We start from the raw sequence: 21,038 nt of genomic DNA, 5'->3' as shown, positions 1-21,038 counted from the left end.
CACCACGGTGTCAAAAGAAATCCGGAGTCGGCCACTACGGCGTGTCTCATATTGCGATTATAATTTTGGGCCGTACAGCTCCATAAACCAATTAAACTTTAATGCTTCTGCCACGAAGCGATGTACCATGTGAGGCAAGAATATGCTCAACCCTCTCAGAGGTTATCAAGTATGGCGCAGAACAACGACTCAAGCAAACTCCTCTCCCTGTGTGTTCTGTGCACTACGCTGACAAACAGCAGTGGTGCATGCAAGGTAACGTTTAACATCAACTCTCCACTCTCGTGCTAGACTAAATGTTGAAGAAATTAAGCTTTCGCCGTCAACATTACCGCTAATTGCCGTCAATCAAAGCAACCAGTCCAGAAAGCTTCGCTTACATCGATTCTCACATAGCGTGGGATCTGCATAATCTTTTTTTTTTCTCAATATGCCATCGCGCACAGTAGCGAGAAGGTCTTCGCGAAGAGTGCCTACCTGGCCTCCTGGTACACAGTCTCGGCGTCCCAGCCGGGGTTCAGCTTCTTCAGTTCCCGGGCGATGCGGTTGTGCTGGCGAGCATACGCTATCTGCAGCAATTCATCGGACAGGGCACATACGTGCTATTCAGCAATTTGGCACAAGTGCATAGAGATTTTGGGCAACTCGGTTTTCATTTTCCGGTGGCAGCTGTCGAGGTTTTATTTCAGGCCGTTTGGCACAACTGCCCGAAAGGTGCCAGCATGTGCAGTGTTTGCAAGGTGACTATAAGAGGGAGAGAAATGAAGAGGGAAAGGTAGGGAGGTTAACCAACGCCGTGCCTGGTTGGCTACCCTGCACTTGGGGAGGGAGAAAGGGGTGAGGATGACTAGAAGAGAATCTTCAAAGACATCGGTGTTAAAGCCGTCTAGGATTCAGCGAAATTATGCGTATACACCATTACGAAAGTAATTAGTATTTCATGCGTAGATCATAACAGTCATCAGAAAGGGTTATAAATGCGGCTTAAAGGGACACTAAAGGGTACTATTAAGTCAACGTGGACTGTTGAAATACCATCCCAGAAACCTCGAAACGCTTGTTTCGTGCCAAGGAGAGACTTACTTTAAGAGAAAATGCGTTCTGAAGCGTACGCGTACCTCTAGCGCAGTTCAAATCGCCCGCCCTCCGATCGAGGAGTGGTGACATCATGGTCTCATAGTGACGTTGCGCCATCGGTGAGTAGAACGGCGTCCGCAGACGGCGCTACGGCTTTTCTGCGCAAAACGCAAACGCGCGGCCAGAAACAGAGCCAAGACAGAGCCGACAGCAGAGCGAAAGCGGGAGTGAGGTGGCTAGCGGAAGGAGAAACGCGCGAAAGCTGGTACTTCATTCTATGACGCAAACTTCGACGTTCGTCGCAATGCACCCTGACAACGACAGATTGGCTCGCGATGCTGGGCTCAACTTCAGCGATTTGAGCACTGACGAGCGCGACCTGCTGCTGAGGGCTCGCGCAGCCGGCGTCGTTGCGTTCTACGACGGCGGCCTCGACACCGGCTCTCCGGAGCGGGAAAGCAACGAGGGCTTCCCACGACATCACATGGACGTGGCATTCTCGCTGCTTGTTCGAAATGAAAGTTTCGCGAGCCAGCAGAACCCGCACAGCACGAGGCGATAACGAAACTACTGAAACTCCAAAGCGTGCGCGGCGCAGAGTCGAGCGCGCAGAGTCGAGCGAAAACGAAACCTTTCGACCACCCATACTACTGAAGGATAACGTCAAAATGTTTTCTTAGAATCGAATAGACGTAGACAAGTAGCATTTTCTTCCGTCTTATAATCGAATGAAATGATATTTTTAATACGAGTAGTTGAGTATTAGTAACACAAATTATGAGGAGTGCTTTCGTCATCGGGCTAGTACCGGAATCTCGCTGGGGGGTCTCAAATCGTGTCATGCATTTACCTAAATTTCTCGGTTACTAAAGCTCTGTTCGCGATTATATTGGCGCCTTAGACGTTCTAGAACATTGCTATACCACTTTAACTTGACTTTCTGGTAACCTTTAGTGTCCCTTTAAGAAGTGTCGGAAAGGCTATATGCATTGCGCAAATGATAGCTGTAAAAAATATGATAGCACCTTTCGCACGATATTGTGAACGGACGCTTTTCCTGTTTTAATCATAGAAAGGTGCCATTGTGGCTTTCGAGATTGGCGAGCGAGCATGTAATCTCGGAGGCCCAGGCACGACTCAGAAGCCTCAGCGCCACTGAGAAAACAGACATCGCAGCGGCCTCCGTGCCGGCTGCACGTAAACCTTTTGTAGAGCTTTTCAACTGATTTGTTTGCTTAACCTCAGGAAGACATACGTAGAATGTTAGACACGCTGAATTGCGCCCCAAACTTAAAGCAATGCTCATTTTTTACGCTTTTGACACCTTGGAGGGAGCTCCCCGGCTGTGTATAGTTCACCAAACTAATTACTCATTAATTATTTGCAAGTCAAATCATTTCAGTCAATTATAGTTTGATTATTATTTAAGCAATGCACTCTCCACGGAGAGTAAAAGTTGATGTGCGCAACTTGTTCTTGATTTTCCTCGATTTGGAACGGTGTTTCCGCTTTATGCGCGCTCAAAGAACGGCGGTCCCGGCTAGCTTGTGGACGTCGGCGTCAGCTCGCCTACCTGGAGCACGGCGATGGCCGGCTGCTGGTTGACCCGGCCGTCGCCGGCTCGGAAGCAGAAGCGCGCCGTTTCGGGGTCGCTGCACCCGTCGCGGTCGGGCCTCAGGCTGCGGGGCAGGAGGCGCCCTTCGGAGAGGAGCATCAGCTCCATGCCCTCGGGGTCCCTGAGCGTGTCGTGCTCCAACTGGTTCGTGCCGTACACGTGCGAGGCGTCCAGGTAGGCGCTCTGCTGGTTCACGAATCGGCGCTCGTCTGCGGTATGGATGGCAAGAGGGCGAAGTTCGCGGCCTTTCTCTGCAAGAACAGCGTGGCCCAGTGGTCCGCCCTCGGCGTTCTTACCAGGCACTCGGCCGTGGCCGCGCGAAGCCGTGCGAGTGCTAGCTCAGATGCGTTAGTGTCCTGGTAATGCGCGTTACAATGCCTATAGCTGCATGTGTTGGCCCAACATGCACGGAGTACGTTTCCCGCCCAACATCTACAGTCCTGCAAATGTTTGACCAGAAGGCAGGAGCGTCGACCACATTAAGGCCCCTATAGATGAAACAAGTTGTTTTATATAAAAACATTAGATCGCAGGGTATTATAACGGCGAGAAGCGACAAGGTAGGCGACAGTAAGCGCACGAATGCAGGTCTTGCGTACGCTTGAAGCGAACAGCTCAACGACGGCATCCGAACTGGAAATTACTTTTCGCGCTCGCGTTTGTACTATCTCGCTGACCTCGCCTCTCCTCGCCGTTATAAGGCATTGACATGCCGTGCTGTCGGTGTTCGCGCGTTCTGCTTAAGAAATTGTGAGAGTGTACGTATCTAGAAATATAGAATCAGCCTTTTCTGTGACTGTTAACGCTGCCGCCGTTCTCATGAAAAAAAAAAAAAAAACAGTAACGACAATACCACGCGAATTCTTCGGAACGGTGTGCTGCACAAACGGGCATCTTTCTTTTGCGCTTACGACGTCGAGTAAGACGCGATGATAATTCCGACGTGACGTAGTAAAGAGCGGTGCGGGCGAATGACAGGGAAATAAGGGGACAATATGCCCCACCACTTGAGTCACGCGTGTTTTGTTTTCGCTCAGTTCAAGCTGATGCCGAGTTTTTGATCTTGTTTTAATTAAACAAGCGCTTAGGAGAGCTTGGCGTCATAGGTGATGCCTGCTTCTTCTTGCCGCTTGGGTAAACTGTACATAATAAAGATCGACCGACTAAAACAAATACGCACGGAAAAAAAAAATGGAAATAAATGTTGAAACCTGCTAGAGCACAGTTCCCTTAAATTTCCAAGAATAAAATTATAGCGCCATGTTTTGCAGTTCGTTTACAGTTCAAGTAAGCACAGCCGGAAGTTGTAATAACATCAGGGACATTGAGTATACACTTCGCAGAACAATTGCACTGCATGCAGAACAGGGATATTTAGGCATTACATAATTCGTGCAGCACAACTATACACCACTCTAGTAATACGCTGCAATTCTCGATGCATACGGAAATCATATTAGAGCGCTAAATGCGCGCTTTTGCGATTTCAATTGTTGTATACAGCCCAAATATATATATAATTTCTCCAGCGAGAGCAGCCGTTAGTGCAGAAGGCGCACCCTATCGCTTAATTTTAACCCTTATGCGGCTTTAACGCCCCGCACTGTAACGCTAACGGGAGAGTGCTTAGCGCGAGCAACGCACGCATGACTCCACCGCAGTCGCTGCACCCCGAGGAGCGGACGAAGTTCATGCAGGACACGGACAGCGGCCCGTAGAAGGAGTCCTCGCCGGCCACGCTCACCGGGTAGCAGGACGGCGACCTCTCGCCCCCGTCGCCACAGCATTGCAGCAGGGACCCGTTGGCTGCAGGGCGACAGATGGAGGGGGAGTAAGCGAGTAGTTAACTTCTGACCGGAATAACTGAAAGATGTGCAAATCATCATCATCATCATCATCATCATCATCATCACCAACCAATTTGTATGTACACTGCAGCACGAAGGCCTCTCCCAGCGATTCTCCAATTACCCCTGCCTTTTGCTAGCCGATTCCAAGTTACGCCTGCAAAGTTTCTAATTTCGCCTCGCCGCTTAAAGGGACCCTGAAACGATTTTGACGATTTTCTACAAACGTACTGAGTCGTTAGAGTAGGTCCTTCTGATCATTAATTGACACATCTAAGTGCTCTGCGCCAAGCGTGTAATTTATTATAAGGTTTTAAAGATGCACATCGCTGCCGATCGCAGCACACTGCTCCGCGGAATTTTAAGCCGCCCCTATCCATATGACGGAAATCGCCCATATGACGTCAGTGGGGCGAGCTATCCGAATGGGTGACCAGGGCGCGTGATCGATAATTTTTCCAACTTTATGGGAAACAAATGATGTTTGTAATAGTTGGAATGTTAGTTAATTTGTTTTTATAAAAAGAAAGTAACATAAAGAGACTGCACAACAATTTTTCAGTACACTTAAGCACTTCCGGCATACAGCAAGTGTCGTCTGCTTGTGTTACAACGTGCTCCGTTTTTGACGAGGGCTCCGCAGTCAGTGTTGGCCGGTCATTTCGCGAGCGCTATGATTCGACTGTGTTGCGTTGTGGACTGCAAAAGTAGCGACTGGCAATATGTCAAGCTGCGACATCGTGTCCTTCTGCAAGCCAGTAGACGAGCGGACTGGCTGCAGCGCATTGGACAGGCGCTATCCGATGGGCGCCAGGATTTGCGCCATTGCGGCGGTCACTTTACACCGGAAGATTACTAACGCAATAGCGTTTCGCGAGTCCGGTATTAGGGTAAGCGCAAGCGCAAGGGGACAGGGCCTGGCCGTGTTTGCTTGCGTGTCGTTTCAGGGGATGAACAGAAGCGCAAATGTGAATGGTCTGCACGGTGCAGCCACCTGGTGGCATAGAGCTCAACCACACACAGTAGCAGTAATAAAACCTATTCTTCTTTGCTGGTGGTGTAAATTTTTCGCAGGAGTGTAATCGTTAACGCGTTGTTTTTGTGAAAGTTTAAAATGTTTTACACTAGGTTAGAGCAATATTAGCTCTTTCTTCGGCTGGTTAAGCTCTGAGCCAACGGGTGGCTGGACCGTGGAGACCGATCAGGCAGCTCACGTACGTCTACGCTAAAGTTCCTTCATCAGCTTGAGTGTATGCCTTCACCGTTCTGTCGAAACGTTCTGCTAGTGTGTGATTACCGGAATACCAGACACGTTCGGCGCTACAACAGAATGCTCGCAACGCACACTGCTTCGATATATCTCGCTTGGGGTGGACGGCCAAGCCGCTAGCGGAGACGTTTCGCGCGGGCGGGGGCGGGCTCCAAAACAACCGGAAGTGGTCGATGTGATGTCGCATCGGGACGCAGAACCACTGAAGGCGGAGCTTAGCCCCGATCGCTCGGCGAACGAGTTGAGAAGGAAAAGCATGGCTAGGAAGGAGGGTAACTTGTAATCGCTTGTAGCTCCATTATTAAGTAACGCGTCACTTAAATTGTGGTGCGCATGTTCTACTTAAGCTGTAACTTACGCGTCTGCAAAATTTGTCCGAACCGTTTCAGGGGCCCTTTAATTCTCTGCCGTCCGCGACTGCGCTTCCCTTCCCTTCGCACTAATTCCGTAAGTCCAATGGACCCCCAATTATCTGACCTACGGATAATAAGTTCTGCCCAGCTCCATTTATTTCTCCTAATGGCAACCAGAATATCGGCGACCCCCGTTTCCTCTCTAGTCAACCACCGCTGTCTTCCTGTCTCTTAAGATGACGCCTAACGTTTTTCGTTCCATCGCTCGTCGCGGGGCCCTTTACTTATTCTCGAGGTTCTTCGTTAACATCCAAGTTTCCGCCCCACATGTTAGCACCCACAGAATGCAATGATTGTGCACTTTTGTTTTTATTGATGAATTAATTGCTGGCTTTACTGCGCAGCCAACGAATTCAGCGAGAAGTGATAGAAAGAAAAGGAAATTCAGGGTGTTTCTGTCTCCAGCGTGTCATCACCAATTCCACACCCGCCGTAAGGTCGATTGCTAATCCCAATCATCCCCGAGGGTTGGATGCACGGCGAATTTCCTATTTTTTGTTGCGCAAGTAGCGGCCGTAAGCGAATGCTGCGACTGCATTTCACGTTGCCGGAGCGAACTTGCTGACAGCGTGGTACCACGAGGCGCGCTTTCATGAGTAGGCCCACGTGTCTAATGGTCCGCGTGGGCACGTCGAATTAAACATGCAAACGGTGACGTGCGCGTTGCGCCTGCCACACAAACGTCCGCGGTTGTTGCGAAACGCTGGTGCGGTCACCGCGCGTAGACATCTGTGCGGCATCTGCTGTTGTTCTTTGCTCCTGGCACGCTGCCAGTCGGTAACGTTGCGAACGCGTGCTGTCCCAACAAGTGCGCTTCGAGGCAAGCCCGCCTGTTCTTGGAGGATTGCGGTTTTAAATCTGGCACCGGCATCGACAGCCTAGGGTGGCTCGAGCTCGACTTCTTTAAAATTTGCATTTTTAATTATTACGCAAGTGCGAATGGTAACGTTTGAGACCGAATAACAAGAGCAACCGAATAGTGACAGAAGCGAGTCGAATCGAATATCGAACCCTATTCAAGTAGGTCTCGAATATTGAAGAGAAGCTTTCGCAAATAGTAAAACGATTTTCCCGCCGTAGTATTCGTTACGATTTAAATGCGCAAATGGAGCATGAGGAACAAATAAGCACACATTCTCAGCATGCGCAAGATTCTTCGGAGAGTGCGAATGATAGTTGTGTAGCCGGTAAAGTATGTCTCATTGAGTGTACATACATACATACATACATACATACATACATACATACATACATACATACATACATACATACATACATACATACATACATACATACATACACACACACATACATACATACATACATACATACATACATACATACATACATACATACATACATACATACATACATACATACATACATACATACATACATACATACATACATATGTTCATGCATTGAAGCACAAGCGTAAGTGCAACGCCAAGGTAAGTGGGCCAAGAGTGCGAGAGCAGAATGAGCGCGTGAGCATGGAGAAAAAAGTGAGTTGGATCACGTATCTGGAAGTGGAAACATCTCTTCGCCCGCCACACACACACGCACGCACGCACGCACGCACGCACGCATATATATATATATATATATATATATATATATATATATATATATATATATATATATATATATATATATATATATATATATATATATATATATATATATGATAAACGAGAGGAAGAGATTCGATGGGCCGGGTTTTTGCATGTCACAACCATATAAACCTGGCAGACAAGTATAGCGTAGTGGAAATTAATTCCTTTTTTTCATTAAATGGTATAATTTATAAATAAATGAAAATCAAAGTTTACGGAAAAAACAACTGGCCGCAGGTGGGACACGATAGCACGTTTAGAATAAAAACATGAATAGCGCAACACAGGGCGAGCGAGTAAACAGGACAGTGTCCTGTGTTGCGCTGTCCTTGTTTTTATTCTAAAGATGAACCAACCAGCCCCATTGAACACCCTGCTAACGATAGCACGTCTTCGCATAACTCGTGCAAGGCTCTTACCCAATGAGCCACCGCGGCGCCGTTTTGCCGTCCACTTTCCTGGGTACGTTACGTATGCGTACTAGAGTTAACCCTGGGAGTGTTAGCCAGCGCCACCTCTCGCAGCCTTAGCGGAGGATGTAGAGAATCCGTTCTGCCGCGAGGCGTCACGTGGTGCGCGAACTCGTCCACTTTCATGTACATTTGTGTACGATTTCTACATTTCAAATAAATAAAGAAGTCATTTCCCTTGTGCTTTCCTTGTTGTCATTTCCCCAGTGGCTTAATGCGGCGTCCGGGTGGTGGTGTGCTCCACACGCGTGGTCGACCATGGAGAGCGGTGGGTCGTGGCCCTAGCTTCGGTGTGCTCGAACTGCTGTCTTGAACAGTGCTACCAGCATTTGCAGCATGAGTGCCGCGCATGCCCATCTTCGTGGCCTTGGAATTAACCGTCGTATTACATATGCACATCATATTGACCACAAATAAATACGGGGACAGCGGAAGAGAGCACAAAAACTGCTACGAGTGCAGACACGGTTACAGCCCGTGTCGTTTTGTGTTCTCTTCCGCTGTCCCCGTCTTTATTTGCGGTCAATATGATATGCAGTAAACGCCAACTAGGTCAAACTGAAGTTCTTATTACATATGCTCGCACGTGTTCTAACTGCTGCGGGGGCCTTTTGTCTGCGGCGCCACTGATGCCAGGCGACCGCTGCAGGACGTCGTCGCTGCGCCCTGTCAGAAATGCTATCGTTTTTGTTCGAGAAGCTGGTTTTCCTTGAGGAAACTAAGCTAAGGTTATCCAAGCGCAATAATGATTACTGGCATATTCCTCGATTCAGAACCAATTGCGGTGGACAAATAACACGCTCTCAACTCTCTAAACTGCTCAGGCTGAAAACGACAACATCCATGCAGGTAGCAGATCTAATGACATAAAATGAGTACATAAATTTTGTCATCTGAATGATACAGTTTTATTGTAGGTATAACCATAAATCACAAATATTTTATTGTTTCACTTACAAGTTCTTGTGGTATTTAAAGCATGAAATGCTTTTAGCTCCCGTTGTAGGCGACCTTCAAGTGTTCTTGAGCCATAAGCCAGAGCCGTTATCCGGGAACTCGAAAGAGAAAATCCAGGGAAGTAGCGAGAACAAAACGAGATCACCCGGGAAAGCAGTCAAAACTTTCAAAAATTGGGTCTCTGGCCCCCAAACCTCTCTAGAGGACCACGTTACATAAGCTATTTAAGGCCACGGCCTTTGTGCTACGTGCGTCCGCGTCCTGCCCTATCGTTCGTCTGTGTAACACTAAGCGCAATATAATCATGATCATTTACATAAGCTAGTTACTGACCAATTAAGTTACAAAAAATATTGCTTCCGAGATATTCCTAATTTCTATCCACAATATCACTCAAGCTGTAACTTCTAGTACGCTTAAATTTTATTTGTCATTTCCAATAGCGGCGTTCACAAGGCAGCTAGATACAGGGCACCATATACTTCACTGTAATCTTTGGCCCTGAGCGCTGAACGCCAGCGGTCCGCGAGTTGCGCGGCGTGGGTTTTGCGTCGCCTCGAGAGATGGCGCCACGCTCCTTCAGACGCTTCGACCCGCAGCGGTTAAGCCCCTTAAACTTCGTAAAGTAGTGCCACGCTTTGAAGAATGCCGCCTCCTCCTCGCGCGCTCTGGCGGAGGCTGACGCCGCGCCGCTATTGACGTAATAGCATCACGTGGGCCCTCACGCCGTGCATCAGCGCCATTTTTGCTCGAGAAGCGTCTACGGTGTGGCGAGGAGCGCATGTTGGCGCCGTTGCTACGCTCGAGCAGTGTAGGCGGCGCCACGGTCGAAGAGGGAGCGTGAAAGAGATGAGAAACGATGGGGAGGGAAGGCAGAGGAGGAGAGTGTCACTACCTTACGAAGTTTAAGAGGTTTTGCCGCGGTGGCTTAACGGATATGGTGTTCCGCTGCTAAGCACGAGGTGGCGGAATCAAATCCCCACGGTGGCGGTCGCATTTCGATGGAGGCGAAATGCAAAAACGCCCGTGTCTCGTGTATTGGGGGCACGTTGAAGAGCCGCTGGCGCTCAAAATTAATCGGGAGTCACCCACTACGCCGTGTCTCATTATCAAGTAGTGGTTTCGGCACGCAAAACCTCAGAATTAATACATCTTCTTCTAACTGGGCAGTGCGCTTTGTTTCCCGGTCGTGTTTCGCAGCTTGTCGCGCGGCCTTCAGCGGGTTTTCTCCTTCTAGCTGGGCAGCTTCGACATGGACCAGTGCCCAGTATGGCGTGGTTATACGATGGCGTGGTTATAGCGATTATACGCCAGCATTAGTGGGAGGCAGACGAAAAGTGCGGCCGTAGCTGTGGGAAGGTATTATTTTGTTTATCAAGTCGATGTTCCTGTGATTCATGTTTTCCAAAGTGCTAAAGTATTTCTGCGATAATAGCTACGTGATAATAGCTACAATACCAATCGGCTCGAAAACGAAAAGGCAGCCATGCATGCGTTTTTGATTTCCGACGCAAGAAGAAAGCGCAGGTGTCCAATATTATAACAAATGCAATTTTAAGCAATAATTACGCTATACTTAATAATAGTCGATTTACGTACAGTAATCTCACACAATACATCCGAAGTACCAAGATTTCCCCGCCAGGCCTCGCCACTTATTGACTCTTGTGACTTCCTTCGCCAATTTAAAATTATGATTCCTACATGAATCGCGAACGGCCTGCCGGATTACATCCCTACAAATCACGGTCTCTTCATTTCCATACATTTCTCACGACGCATTCGGGTCGGTTCTCAGTCCCTTTAATACAAACACCCGATAGCTGATAGGACGAGATCCTCGCTGCCGACGGACCGCGAAATTTCAACTGCCGCCCGAAGGTGAAACGACATTATTCACGGGAACACCGCGCGTGCATATTGCTCGCCCTTCAGACAGCGGACGTGTACCGCCTGATCTCGGCAGACGATAAGTGTTTTGTACACAGGAGCACACTGCTGCAATGCGAGCCGCCTAAGGTCGTGCACTGTTCATGCCTGTTAGGCGAACTCGATGCGATCGCTTCCGGCCCGGTCGCAAAGGCTAAGGGCGCGAGGAGGAAGGCGGTGAAAGAGTGAGAGAGAGAGAGAGAGAGAGAGAGAGAGAGAGAGAGAGAGAGAGAGATGAGGACGAGGACAGAGAGTCTAGGCGAAGCCGTTTAGGCGGAACTTGAAGCGCTGCCAAATCGGGCTTCACTGCCACGCGGCCAGTTGGTCTTGAATCCAGGTGGTCTTGAATCTGCGCGAAGAGTTAGGTGCAGACGAGGTCGAAGCGCGGCGCGATGCTGCACAAAGGGCGAAAGCCTGAAGGTGTAGCGGCAAGGTGTTTCGAAAGCAATTATCGAGACGCAGGCTTTGGCGCGAATGTTGCAAGCGGTCTTTTTTGAAGTCCGTCTTGAAAAATAGAGTAGTACACCCGTTTGAGTCGACAAGAAGTGCTCGGTGGATATACACAAAACGAAGCCGTAAGGCAGGCAGATGCACTTCTATCTCATCAGTACCGAATAAAAAGAAACGATCTAAACAGCAGTCGAAAGATATCTTGTTCTCGTCACTTTTACCACGTCTTGTGAACATAGAGTAGTTCCGAGCTACGTAGGGTGTTCAGATCATTTTCTCTGGCAGAGGCAAGCAATTAAGGCTTGCACGCGTGCGTGTGTTTGTGCGTGTACAAACGATTACGCGTTTGCAAGCGCAATATTCCAATCACCATACGACACAGCCGCTTTGCGCTCGTAGTACTTGCACTGCGCGTTGTCGAAGAACGATTCCTATCGGGATCATCTCGTGCACTCCATTACTGCTTCGAGCTATGCGCAGTCAATTGTAGTGCCTTGATGCGCCGTGGCCGCGATCAGAGTGCCGTAATCTGATTTGTTTTTGATCAGCCGCTCATTTTCTCGTTGCAGCTCCTCTCCCTCGCCTTTTCTTCTATACTCACCTCTTTTAGGCCATGGAGGTAGTTTTGTATTAAAAAAAACACTTCATTCATTCATTCATTCATTCATTCATTCATTCATTCATTCATTCATTCATTCATTCATTCATTGGTGTTGCTCTGAGTGAAGCACAGCCTCTATGTAGGATTGATCAAGGATCGCATGGTACTCAGTCAGTCAGGTACTCACTGAGGGCTTGGGAGACGAATGTGTTTCGCTTGTCGTGCTGGCAAATAGACTGCGCTAAGAACAGCGTCTGTTTGAAGTCGTGCAGTGTCTATTGATGTCTATGAACTTTTCGCGCGTCTCTTAGTGAATGCTGGTTGCAGGCTAGCGGGAGGAGTGCCTTAGCACAGTCTGGAAGTTTGCGGGGCTTATTGCAAGGTGCAACTGAGCCGCGGCTATTCGTGCCCCGCACACCGGTACCGGCGAGTGGAGTGAGGAGAGGGGAGAGCGCGTATGCGCGTGTAGAAAGGAGGAATCGAGCCAATAACGGTCAGCGAGCGCCTACGTGCGCATCGGCGACAAACTGTGACCTCGGACAGCCTCGCTTGTTTGACCTTGGCTGCAACTATAGGTTCATAAATGCTTAACATTCAATAAGTGGAGCACTCTTAATCCCAAATTCAAGTCGCATAAATAGGGGAAATATTGTCAAGTCGCGTACTCTCGCAAGAAAGTGTCTCATAAAACACCCTGAAACACAAAGATGGCACGTAACTGTCGTTAGTGTCAAGTGAATCGCTCTCAGCCCCTGACTTTCTGGCCACTTCTCCTCGACTACAGCCTGTCCCTCGAGTAGCGAGCACGAGTGGAGCTGCAGACTCGACATTGAAGGAAAATCAAACGAACAAGTGACTAATATTGCGTAAACGCACCGTAGCGACACTGTTCTATCTTATGTGTAGCGTTAGCAGGTACTTGTCCATGCAGTATAATGAAGAACACATTCGCACTCCCTTCCTTTACCTGTCGTGTAGTTTGTTTATTATTGTTTTTCTTTTTTAATGGCCAAATATGAGTCAGCGTTCAGCGCCCTCAAGGTCAGGTGTCCTTCTGACGCTCTCGGTCATCTCTACAACCTGACAAACGAACACACAAACAAAAAATCACGCTGAAACTCCTGTGGGAGTTGTCTAAGTATGCGTAACCATTGTGCCACTTGCTCATCTCCACGCAGCCCGGTATCATTACCAATGTTATGAAACTCGGTCCGACCAGTATAACTGACAGCGCTGTGGCGACAGGAACTGCTGCAGACGGGGACACAAGGCGAATCGATGAGGGAGAAGCTTAAGTTTGGTTCAACACAGTCGCACTGCTGTCTCGCTCCATAGTGTTTTTGCATTTTTTCGACGTTTTGTCAAATAGATTTGTCGAAGACGTCGGACAACTCGCCAAGATACCTCCCCTACCGGAGGCCGGGGGGCCTTCGCCTCCCGTCGCTTCGATAGGAGCCTGCAGAAGAACCCGATCTGGTAGCGGCGAGAGCTCGGTTATGACTACGCCCGACCTGACACCGGGCCAGAGGCCACCGACTGACCCTGAGAGCAACCGTGACTGTAAGCGATATAAGGCTACAGAAACAGACGACGAGTCTACGCTTATTGATGACTGTGACATAGCTGACATCACAGATCTGGACGATGAAGGCTTCAGGCTTGTGCGTCACCGCAAGAAGAGGACCGTCGGAATCCCAGTGATTATTACCCCTGCCACAGAAGGAGCCGACTTCAAAAAAGGAAATCCCATTGTACTGTCTACGGAAATTGAAAAAAATTCTTGGCGCATCTTCAGTTAGGAGCCGATTTACTGCTCAAGGAGCCCTGCTTCTAGATGTACAGACCGAAGAGCATGTGAATTCCCTTCTCAGCTGCAAGTCAATCTCAGGGACTGCAATCTCAGCACGAGTGCCCCCTTCGTACCTGCAAAACACGCGCATTAATAGAGGAGTACCGAAATGGTGCACTGAGGAGGAACTGTTGGTATACCTAAAGCAACAAGGTATTTACCATGCAAGGAGAGTCACGCGACGTGTTCAAATTTCCGAATCCGATTGGGAGTTCAGGCGAACGAGCTCCGTGGTTCTTACGTTCGCTCCGAATACAGACCGTCCAGAGACGATCAACTTGGGCTTCACAAGACACGAGGCCATTGACTACGTTGAGACACCGCCTCGGTGCTTCAAGTGTCAGCGCTATGGACATGTGGCCAAGTACTGCCGTGGTGAGCAGCGGTGTAAGAGAGGTGGAGGACCACATGATTTCAAAACGTGCGCGCGCAGCGAGAACTTTCTATGTGGAAACTGTAGTGGTGGTCATCCAGCTAGTTATAGCAAGTGTCCTACGCGGGCAGCGACAACAAAGCGAAAGAAACGCTTATCTTGGGGCCAACAGAAAAGGATGAGAAAAATATGACGAAGAAAAAGACGGAGAGTCGCAGAGAGTTAGACGAAATCAAATGGAGCTCAAAGAGTGAAACTGATTTTCCAAGCCTGAAGGCTTTTCCAGGAATCCAGGACACAGTGGTGCCATCGCGCAGCGGACCGGCTAAAGCAGTCGAATAAATGAACAGAGGCCCCGTAGACGAGAAGACTGCTGAACAACCGGAACAGCGAAGTTATGTGTCTGCACTGCAGCGACCCCAGTGACGTTGCGATGAAAAAACACCACAGGAGGACCGTCAGCAGGTGCTACGTGCTCTCTCCAAGGCCTTGCGATCAAACATAGAGAAGATGCCGGCGAGCTCGATGAAGGACATGCTCGAAGTAGTCCTGGCTCTCGAGTCAGTGATTCTAAGCTCTGCCTCTTCTTAAAACACCTAGCAATATGGATGCGGTCAGGACACAATGTTCACCATCTCGCCCACAGGTGCCACTTATTATGCAATGAAACTGTGCGGGTCTTGCGTGCCATTTACCTGAACTGTCGCTTTTCTTACGCAACATGCCTGTGCCAATATTGGCCTTGTCCGAGGCTGGTCTTCCAAGTTCCAGATCAATTGCTGGTTATGTCGCACATGGAAACCAAAATATTCCGACATTTCCGAACGGAAGCGCCATGCTATATGTCAGACGTGAAATACCACATTGCGTTCTACCAGTTCAAGACCTTTGCAGCAGTGCTTTGCAAGTCACTGCTGTACAAGTGCGGCTGGGAAAACGAAGCCTCAGCGTGGTCTCCGTATATGTGAGCTCTCGCCTGAAGGTTTCGATGGGAGAAATTATGAGAGACCTCTGCAGCCGCTGCCCAGCTCCGAGAATTATATGTGGGGACTTTAACGCGCACCATACTCTCTGGGGCGACAAGGCGACTGATGCAAGTGGAAAGCAAATTATTAGTGCTTTAAACACCGAGGGACTCTGTGTGGAAAATGACAAACAGCCAACGTTTTTTCGACCACCGGCCTCTTACAGTGTCATTGACTTGACGTTACACTCAGCGGACATCCTCGCATCGTCAACGACGAGTAAAGATAGAATGGGCAGTGGTCATTTTCCTGTCTTCGTTAACATTTTTGGATATAGAACCAACGGCCGAAGATCCTGTCCTGTGACGCACTGGGATACGTACAGGGACGGCCTAAGCGAATCATCTGGAGACCTGTTCGCGGACATGCTACGTAGCAAGAGATTGGCTACCGCTGAGCTGAAGCTACCCGACCAATTCCCTGCTCCGGATATAAAGCTCAAAAATCTATGCGCTGCCCGTAGACGAGCGCAACGGAGGCTGATGAGGACGAAGGGCGACCCACCAATGACGACTATATACATAACAGGATTAACGCAGTAATTCGACGTCATACAAGGAAACTAAGAATAGATCAATGGGCATCATTTTGTACAAGCCTATCGGTCTTCACTACAGTTCCAAGGATATGGTGGGTCGTTAATAACCTTGCTGGAAACTTTCGACCAAACAAGCCATTTGAAGTCCTAGCATTGAAGTGAGGCAAGACGCTCGCTTGGCTTGCGAATGCCTTTGCTGAAATATACTCTTCCGGCAGGTCAGCCGGCACAAACAACCCGCCTCCGCCGCCATCGTCGTCTCTAATGGATGCTCCTTTCACAGTCAGAGAGTTGGAGCTAGCTATGAGCAGCCTACGACGTCGCTGTGCGGTGGGACCTGACCTTATCAGTAATCAGATGCTGACTAACCTACCGGTTGAAAGACGGGGTGATTTACTGACATTCTTTAACTAAGTGTGGGCCAGTGGGGATATCCCACATTTATGGAAGGTAGCATGGGTGGTACCGGCTCTGAAGCCTGGAAAGAATCCTGCAGCTCTGGACTCATACAGACCGGTATCGCTGACCTCCTGCGCAGCGAAGCTAATGGAGAAGATGGCGCGCACAAGGCTCACTTGGTATGACGAGCAGGGTCGAAAACTACCATCGTGCATTACTGGGTTTCGGCAGCGTCTAAGCTCTCAAGACAATGTGCTGGACCTGCTAAGCCACATAGAACATTACAGTGCGGACGGCCTGTCGACACTTGCTGTTTTCATGGATGTTTCCAAGGCTTACGACTACGTGTCTCAAAGAGCCATCATCAGCCAGTTACAAGTTATAGGCGTCACGGGTCATCTCTTGCACTTCCTACATACGTTCCTCAATGATAGTCGCATCAGAGTTCGTCTTGGCGACACTTCGAGCGATGAAATACGTATATTTCGCGGCGTGCGACAGGGGAGTGTTTTATCTCCCTTATTATTTAACATTGCCATGAGTAGCCTCGCAAAAGTACTGAACCATCGAACACCAGTGAAGATATCTATATATGCCGATGATATCTGCATATGGGTCTCGAGCTACCAGCATCGCCGCCTCGCACGAATAGCCCAGGGAGCAGTAGAAGCCATTCAGGACCACTTGGCAACGATTGCATTATCGCTATCAGTAGAGAAATCATCATTCGTACTATTTCCTGGAGTGAAAAGAAAATCTACACGCTTGACGCTGAATTTGGACGGATACCAGATTCGAAAAGTCACCAACGTCCGATTTCTTGGCGTTACCTTAGACCACAGGCTACTCTGGCGCCGCGGTGTTGACCACGTTGTGGCGTCATCGCCACCCAGGCTACATCTGCTCAAGCGAGTCGCTGGCATACGCTGGGGCAACCACGCGACGTCGATGCTACGGCTACATACAGCGTTGGTTACCAGTCGGATCCTGTATCAGCTACCTCTGATGTCACCCTCAGACAGCCAATACGAGCGCTTAGAAGCCATCCACAGAAAAGGTAGCCGACTTTGCCTTGCAGTCCCTCAGCCAGCGTCAAACAAGAAAGTGCTCTACGAAGCTGGGTCACGCCCTCTACGACTTCAGGCTTCCCAGGCTCTTATGTTCCAGCTACTACGATTGAGTGAATCTACGGCCGGTAGAGCCCTCTTACGACGTATAGGTAACAGGCCGCGCTCACATTTTTATGCAGCATTGAACACGCTTCGCGTATTAGGATTGCGCTGCTCGAGACAGAGGAAAAGGGTAGAACCACCCTGGACATTCGAGGACATCACATGCAACTTAAGTGTACCACGATTGCAGTCAAAGAGCTGCATTCCATCTGCAGAAGCCAAGTCATTAGTCCTAAAACACCTGAACCCGACTTACCCGAATCACCTACAAGTATACACAGATGGCTCTGTCAAGGCGGACGAAGACCGCTGCGCAGCTGCATTCTATATTCCCTCTCTAAGATATACGTGGTCTGGCCGTCTGGACTGTATAGCCTCGTCGACAATTGTGGAAGGGGTAGCAATAGCTTCTACTCTGCGCAAACTAAAGACTTTGCCTCCGCAGAATGTGATTGTCCTTACGGACTCAAAGGCCGCGTTACAACAAGTATACCATGGTCTGCCATCACTCAAGTTCCCACGCAAATCACTAGCCATCGTGAAAGAAGTCAACAACAAAGGCTTCACAGTAATGTTTCAGTGGATTCCCTCCCACATTGGTATCTCAGGAAACGAAAAAGCTGATGCGCTTGCATACGCAGCGCTCTATCATCCTCCCAAAATCAAGGCTCCGAAGAGTAATCAAGTGCAGAAATCTGACATTCGAAATCACTTTGCGTCGCTTTGGGTTCCACCGCATATGCCCTGCGTAACCAAGAGATTGCACCGAGAGGAAACCTCACTTCTATATCGAATAAGGTCAGGATCTGCTAATACAACGGCCTGGTTATTTAAGACAGGACGAATCAAGTCTCCGAACTGTACGGCATGCAACGAGACAGGAGACATCGAGCACTTTTTGTGGTCCTGCCAGCAATTCCAAGATGAAAGGGACGCTCTCCTGAAGAATCGGCAAAAAAAGGACCTTCCGCATGCGCGCCTGCAACCCCTTATATTTCCCGAGGGATCAGTAATAGCCCGCAAATAAACTTCACGTCTCCTCATCGAATTCTTGAGAGAGACTGGTTTGATGGACATATGGTGAAACTCTTCAGCGGTATTGTGCGAGACGCTCGGGCGGAGCAATTGCCGGCCTTGATCGCCAGGCTAAACCCGCCTGTTGCTACAATTCACCACCACCACCACCACCACCACCACGAATTGATGACGCAAGCAAACCAAGCAAACCACTGCAAGTGACGCCGCCAGGTGCGCTGATGACCTTCCGCTCATTGTGAGCCGTTAGCGCTCTTTAGCGCCTAAGCCATCCGCGTCGAACCCTTATCAACTGTGACCAACCTCACTACGGCGGCGGCCGCACACGCCGTATCTTTAAAGCGATCTGCGATGGGGACCGTGTGCGCCGAGTGCGGATAGCTTCGTGCGCGCTGTGTTTTCGCCGCTTAGTTGACGTTAAAGCGAGAGGCAGCACGAAGGTGCATTCGCTGTTGCTGGCCGTATGTTGAAAGCGATCGTCTTACGTGACGGACGGATGGGTTTCCCCGCTGGTTAGGCATGTGAATGCTCACGCATTTAAAGAAGCACGACGGGGAGCACTCACTTTGCTCGCTCGTCACAAAAGTTGGAAATGGCTCGCGCCCTCGGCTTGAATAGGGGTTGCAGGACCAACGAGAAAAACGCGTGCGATAGAAATGTCTACGGTAAATACCCCTTGCTACTTTTATAATGCGAGCCAAAATCCGCGCTGCCGTAATAAGGTGCCAGTCCGCTACTTATCGCGCCTATTTTCATTGTGTAGCTTCTGCAAAAAATCAAAATAGCGTAAAAGAAGCAAGGACAAAGGAAGCGCACGGGATAATTGTCATCGCGTTGCATTTTTTTTTTCGTTTAGTCCTTCCAAATTTACCTTAAACAACTCAGCCGCTCGACCCCGTGGTTTCTCGTAAATTGAAATATTTTTATCGCATGAAAATATTTCACCTGCAAAGAAATAAAAAAGAGATAGAGATAGAGCGAGAGAAATAGAAAACGTGAGAGGTAAAGAGCGAAACGCCGGAAAGTAGACCAGTGGCATTGTTTATGCGAATTCTTGACAGCCGTTGCAGCTACAGTCGTTGTTCAGGTTTCCTTTACGATATAGAGCTGAAGCACTCGCAAAATTTCTTACAAATGCCTATACACGGAAATTTTGTGCGACCATCTCGGTGAATTTCATTAAATAGCTTCCTTTCAGTTCTTCGTAAAATCAAGCAACAGCGACACCTGTTCCCTCTCTTACTTTTTTTTCACGCACTTAAATAATTATCCAAGCAACAACGGTCCATGCACTTTTGACAGGCTGAAAATTGGTTGGCCTTTAAGGGTGACCTTCGCACAATAAACTGCGCGTTCTTCGTTGTACACGCTCTCCACGTACATCCGCGCCACGTGTCCATCGTACTGTCCGTTATCCTATCCCGTGTAAATCACGTAAGAGTCGCACGTCGCGAACAACGGGCCGCATTCCACCTCGACGGGAAGCGATGGATTTCGGACGCGTGCGGCGTTCGCGAAATGCGCGCGCGGACCGCGAGCCGGTCGGCGACGGTACCGCAAGGATTGCGGCACTTCTTCGAGCCCGCTAAGCTTCTCGCGCACGGCGGCGTGGGGCTGGGTGACGCGTGGCGCATGAAAGGTAATTGCGCCACCCCCCGCCTCGGAATCGGGCACAAACGACGTTGAGCAAGCTCCGAAAGCCTCCCTCGGGCCGGTTTCCTTTGCGTAACCAACGGCTAGCCCTTCGCCTTTGGGAGGCGCGGACGAGCTTTGCATCTGGAACGTAAGTATATACGAGCGGGTGTGGCGTGTGGGTAGGTGACCGTTCGCCGGAATTTAAACGCGGGATTTTCCTTACAAGGAGTACGAAGAAGCGCGCGCTGTTTCTTTTGGTGTTTCAAGCTCCGCATGTAGGGAGCTTTCATGAAGCGAAACTTTCTTTGCCTCTCCGCTTTCCCGTGATTTCTTGTTGCCTGTATCCTGCTGTCTTGCCAGTTATGCAACGTGGGCCACTGGTTAAGTGCCACTGGGTAACGTGCCGGAAAGAAACAACCACTTGGGTTGCTCAGTATGTGCAACTGGGCCGATGCTACTGGTTACGCGAAAATTCTCCGCCAATCTCTCAAAGCAATGCTGCGACAAATAATCGACGCCCTGCAGCTGCTAATGTCTGGTTTAAATGCGCCAGTGGCGCTAACATCGGCAAAAATCATGAAAGCTATAGACAGCCTCCTGGTTACACTGCAGCAACTCCGACTTCTGCCCGCGAAGGTGACTGTGCTGTGCTGTGAAGTGTAAACCTACTCGTTGCACAGAAACAGTATGCTGTGGAGCCCTTATCATCACCATATTCGATACACCACCACACCGCTTCCTCTTCATATCCTATTTTTGCTATTTCC

At 49.3% G+C, this 21,038-nt stretch overlaps 1 protein-coding gene across 1 annotated transcript in view; it reads right to left on the bottom strand.

Annotated features, from left to right (window-relative positions):
- Positions 1 to 21,038, bottom strand: part of LOC126527934 (salivary peroxidase/catechol oxidase-like) — a 219,392-nt gene that overhangs the window by 26,074 nt on the left and 172,280 nt on the right. The window contains exons 5-7 of the mRNA XM_055069370.2: positions 4,337 to 4,498; positions 2,651 to 2,901; positions 478 to 569 (exon numbers count right to left, since the gene is read on the bottom strand). Of these exons, the coding sequence (XP_054925345.2) occupies positions 478 to 569; positions 2,651 to 2,901; positions 4,337 to 4,498 (505 nt within the window). The remainder of the gene's footprint in view (positions 1 to 477; positions 570 to 2,650; positions 2,902 to 4,336; positions 4,499 to 21,038) is intronic.

Source organism: Dermacentor andersoni, chromosome 9, assembly GCF_023375885.2.
Source record: "Dermacentor andersoni chromosome 9, qqDerAnde1_hic_scaffold, whole genome shotgun sequence".
Taxonomy (NCBI): Eukaryota; Metazoa; Arthropoda; class Arachnida; order Ixodida; family Ixodidae; genus Dermacentor; species Dermacentor andersoni.
The sequence above is the reverse complement of the archived record's forward strand: the minus strand, read 5'-3'. Positions and strand labels throughout refer to the sequence as shown.